Source organism: Malus sylvestris, chromosome 13, assembly GCF_916048215.2.
Source record: "Malus sylvestris chromosome 13, drMalSylv7.2, whole genome shotgun sequence".
Lineage (NCBI taxonomy): Eukaryota > Viridiplantae > Streptophyta > Magnoliopsida > Rosales > Rosaceae > Malus > Malus sylvestris.
In genome coordinates, this window is record NC_062272.1 from 20,884,521 (window position 1) to 20,888,957 (window position 4,437).

A 4,437-nucleotide genomic window follows, 5' to 3' on the forward strand; every position below is an offset into this window, starting at 1 on the left:
TTCTTGTAGATTCACGGTCGGATTTACATTGTTCCAAGACCTCCGGTTTTGTGCATCAACATTTGGCGCCGTCTGTGGGAATCAATACGAAAAGTTATGTTGGTCTCTTTCATTTTTTCACCTCCGCCGTGAATATGCAAAATCACAAAAACCCAGAAATTGAAAAGATCCAAATCTCAAACACTCCTCACAAGCCCACAGGGAAGATAAAGGTCGTTGCTTTTTTGGTTTTGGGTTTGTATTTAGGAAACCTAGGGAATCAGATCTCTCTCTTCCTCCTCCTTCGTGATCTTGTTATCTTTTCTTTTTTTCCTTTGTTCTATCATCTTTCTTTGTAGAGCCAGGAGCTAAAAAGGCATCAGGCCCAAACGGATCAGACGACTCATCATTATTTTCCGCTAGTGCGGCTAAAGTCACATCCTGCTTCGTTTGATCATCTTCATCTGCTATCTTTGTTCCATCTTCTAGCACAGCTGCTTCCTCTTCCTCATGGTCACCGGCCGACGAATCCCGACGATATCATCCTCCTGGAAATGAGAAAAAGCAGACTTAGAGCTCGTAAATTTCTTCATCTTCGGTGGGAACTTGACGGGCACCTCGCCGGACGCCGGCTTGGGATCCGACCTGACCCGGTTCGTGAAATGGCCCAAGGTGTTTCAGATTCAGAGGAAGAAGAGGATCCTGAAGTAGAGGTTGAAGGTTCCTCCAGCTTTGAACCAGTTCGCCACCGAAAAAGGATCTGACCCGGTTCGTGAAATGGCCCAAGGTGGTTCAGATTCAGAGGAAGAAGAGGATCCTGAAGCAGAGGTCGAAGGTTCCTCCAACGCCAGGAAGATCGGGCCTAAGGAATTTGTTGCACTGTTCTACAGTCTTCAAAGTTGGAGGGGAATATTTGAGAGTTTCAACCGGGACAAAAGTGGGTTCATTGATGCAAATAAGTTGAGAAATGCACTACTGAGTCTGGGATTTTCTGTGTCACTTGTAGTTTTGGAACTGCTGGTCTCTAAATTCGACAAGTCTGGAGGCAAAAAGAGGGCCATTGAATATGGCAATTTCATCGAGTGCTGTCTGACTGTTAAGGCAGCTTCACTTTAGACAAAGCAAGAAAAGCAAGTGGGTGGTGTCAAGGCTGTCCAGGCAGCTGTTACGTTTTACAGGAGAACATGCAGGAAGTGGAGAAACAAAAGCAAAAGCAGAAAGCAAAAGAAGATAAAAAAAAAAACAGACATAATTGCGGTGGTGATTGCATGCAGAAAAGGGAATTATAGGCGTGACCCATTGAACTGAGGGTTAAATTTATTTTTGAATGATATGATTTATTTTTCTTATCTTCCAGAGACATCGATATAAACCCCATCAGAAGGTAATAAAAAAAAAAAAATGGCAAGCCCAAAATAATAGGCTGGAATGTTATGTGGAGGGCCAAGGCCCATATGCCCAAAAGAACCAGGCCCTATGACTCCAAAATTATTCGGCAGCTTGCCGCTATTATCACCAACCAGGTAATCAAGAGTACGCCCAATATTCCAAATTTATTCGGCACCCTGCTGCTATTATCACCAACCAGGTGATCAAAAGTACGCTTAGTACTCCAAATTTATTCGGCAGAACCAGGTGATCAAAAGTACACCCAGTACTTCAAATTTATTCGGCAGCCTGCCGCTATTATCACCAACCAGGTGATCAAAAGTACGCCCAGTACTCCAAAAATATTCGGCAGCCTGCAACTATTATCACCAACAAGGTGATCAAAAGTACACCCAAGTACTCCAAAATTATTCGGCAGTCTGCCGCTATTATCACCAACCAGGTGATCAAAAGTACGTCTAGTACTCCAAAATTACACATGAGCATCACTCATGTCAATTATACATAAACATTCATGAGCATCACTAATGTCAATCATACATAAACATTCATGACCATCATTCATGTCAACATTATGAGCATCACTCATGTCAACATTCATGAGCATCACTCATGTCAATCAGCTTCGAAAGCTTCATCTACAGAGCTCCAGCTTCGAGAGCTCCAGCTTTAAAAGCTTCATTTACAAAAGCTCTAGCGTCCAAGCTTCATTTGCAAAAGCTTCACCTACAAAGCTTCAGTGCAGGGTATACAAATACCGCCTCCGAACAACCGCCACTTCGGCCCATACATGGATTGAATTTGAAGTCTCCAGCCAACAACCTCTATTGACTGAAGACTTGGGGGACTACACTATGTACCATATATTGGGCTTCCACAATTGGGCCTCATGAAAAATACTTGGGGGACTCTAGTCCATTATTCATGTACTGAGGAACGAGCCCTTATTTTATAAAAGGGACTCCCTCACTTTCATTATAGAGTACCCATTATTCATGTATTGAAGAGTGATCCCTTATTCTATAAAAGGGAACCCCTCACCATCATTAGAGAGCATCGCCGCTAGTTGAGCAACCGCCTCGCCACGAGCATCACTTCTAGCCCATCATTTTTGTATTAAGGAGCGAGCCCTTATTCTATAAAAGGGACTCCCTCACCTTCAACGCCACAAGCCGAGCCAACCAAGGCAATATAAGCCACAAGCAGAGCAGCCTCGCAACATGTGCTACTTCTGGTTGAGCATCATTTCAGATTGGGCACCGCCTCATATCGAGTATCAGTTCAAGACGACATCTAGTTATTTCGGCCTACACATGGACTGAATTTCAAGTCTTTAGCTAAAAGACTCTTTTGACTGAAGACTTGGGGGACTACTGTTTGTACCATACTTAGGGCCTCCGTATTTAGATATCATATAAATACTCGGGGGACTTAAATGTAATTATGTAATAAAAGGGGCAAATATGTAATAAGTGAGGAGTTTTGGGCTACCACTTAGAAAGGAAATGCCTCATTCGTCAACTCCCTCGACCGGAGACTTGGGGGACTCTTACCATATGCTACTGCACCTTGATACTCGAAAGTCTCACGACCACTCAATGACTTGGATTTTTCAAGTCTCAAACCGAGAAGTTTTCCTCACTCGGGAAATTAAAGGAGCACTACCTCAACATACATGCTTCACTCACAAAGCTTTAACAAAAGAAAAAAATTCAAAGAACTTAGTGAATAAGGCCTTGGTTTATTTAACACAATACGTTGAAATGAAGCAAAGCTTGTTTATTGATATATCTGATAAGTTACAAATATGTACATATACATGAATCAAAATAAACAAACAAGGGGGAGCCTTCATAAAGGTTCATCAGGAGAAGTCTCAGCAGTCGGCAGAGCCCCCGAAAGAGAAGGCACCAGAGGGTGATTATTCGGAGCCTCAGTACTGGTCAGAACCCATAAGGAAGAGGCACTGAAGGTTGATCATTTGGAGCTTTATTACGTGGTATAGCCCCAAAAGATGAAGGCAATAAATACCTTTGGAACAAACCCATAAACCTCTGATGACCAAGTAAAATCTGACCGTTAGATTCTTGCAGCTGGTCGAGCTTCCTCTTCATGTTTGTAGCATAGTCATGTGCGAGCCTGTGCAACTGTTTATTCTCATGCTTGAGCCCTCTGATCTCCTGTTTGAGACTTATTACTTCAACCGCCAATGATTCAACTTGGCGGGTTCGAGCAAATAGGCGTTGGGCTATATTAGACACAGAACATGCACACTGAACACTGAGAGCCAAAGAATCCTTAAAAGCCAACTCATCAGACTGTTTGGAAAGTAGTCTAGTATCTTTGGGAGTGAGAACGTTCCTGGCCACCACCACAGCTGTCAAATCATTCTTCATCACCGAGTCCCCAACGGTAAGAGGACCAGTATAGGATAAGAAGAACGGGCGTCATATGTTGTCTTGAGAGGGCATGGCTGCCTCTTCACCAAGGTTCAAGTCAAAACGACGGTCAGATGGGCCAGACATTCTTAGAAATGATGAAGGAGAAATGAGGTGCAATAAATCTCTGAAGTACAAAAATAAGGGGAAAATTCCTACAAGCAATAACTCTCTAAACGTACTTCTTGCACACAATTGGTGCCCCTATAAAAGAAAGGGCAACAGGGCCGTTGGTTTAAAAATCGAAGAGGCACCACTCTCCGGATTTCGAGAAGTAGATTTTCCTGAGTAAAATATGTCGACAATCCCCACACGCAACATCAGCTCCTCGGGTACCACAGATAACTTTGCCAAAGATCTCTCACAAAGTTTAGATACATAGATTTTAAAGGTCCAGCTACCTTACTATTATCCACAAGGGTAAAGGAAAAACACCACTGCTTGATAACTGAAAAGTCTCTATGTGTGTCAACCTCCATGCTCCGTGTAAGGCAGATTGGCAAAAATGCCCAACCTTTAATCACATTCGAGAAAACATTCCCAACGAGATTGCTTGCTCAAAAATTGAAGAGGCACCGCTTCCCAAATCTCGAGAACCAAACTTCTACCAGGATGACTTTCTCAAAAATCA

The 4,437-nt window shown here is 43.0% G+C and overlaps 1 protein-coding gene across 1 annotated transcript; it reads left to right on the forward strand.

Moving 5' to 3' along the window:
- The first annotated feature begins 756 nt into the window (after positions 1-756).
- Positions 757-1,095, forward strand: LOC126595347 (probable calcium-binding protein CML50). Its single transcript, XM_050261671.1, has one exon. It carries the CDS (start codon positions 757-759, stop codon positions 1,093-1,095), a length of 339 nt encoding a protein of 112 aa, XP_050117628.1.
- The last annotated feature ends 3,342 nt before the right edge of the window (positions 1,096-4,437 follow it).

Bases quoted from the DNA above. Each gene is read 5' to 3' on its own strand.
- LOC126595347 (XM_050261671.1), top strand. From the start codon at position 757: ATGGCCCAAGGTGGTTCAGATTCAGAGGAAGAAGAGGATCCTGAAGCA.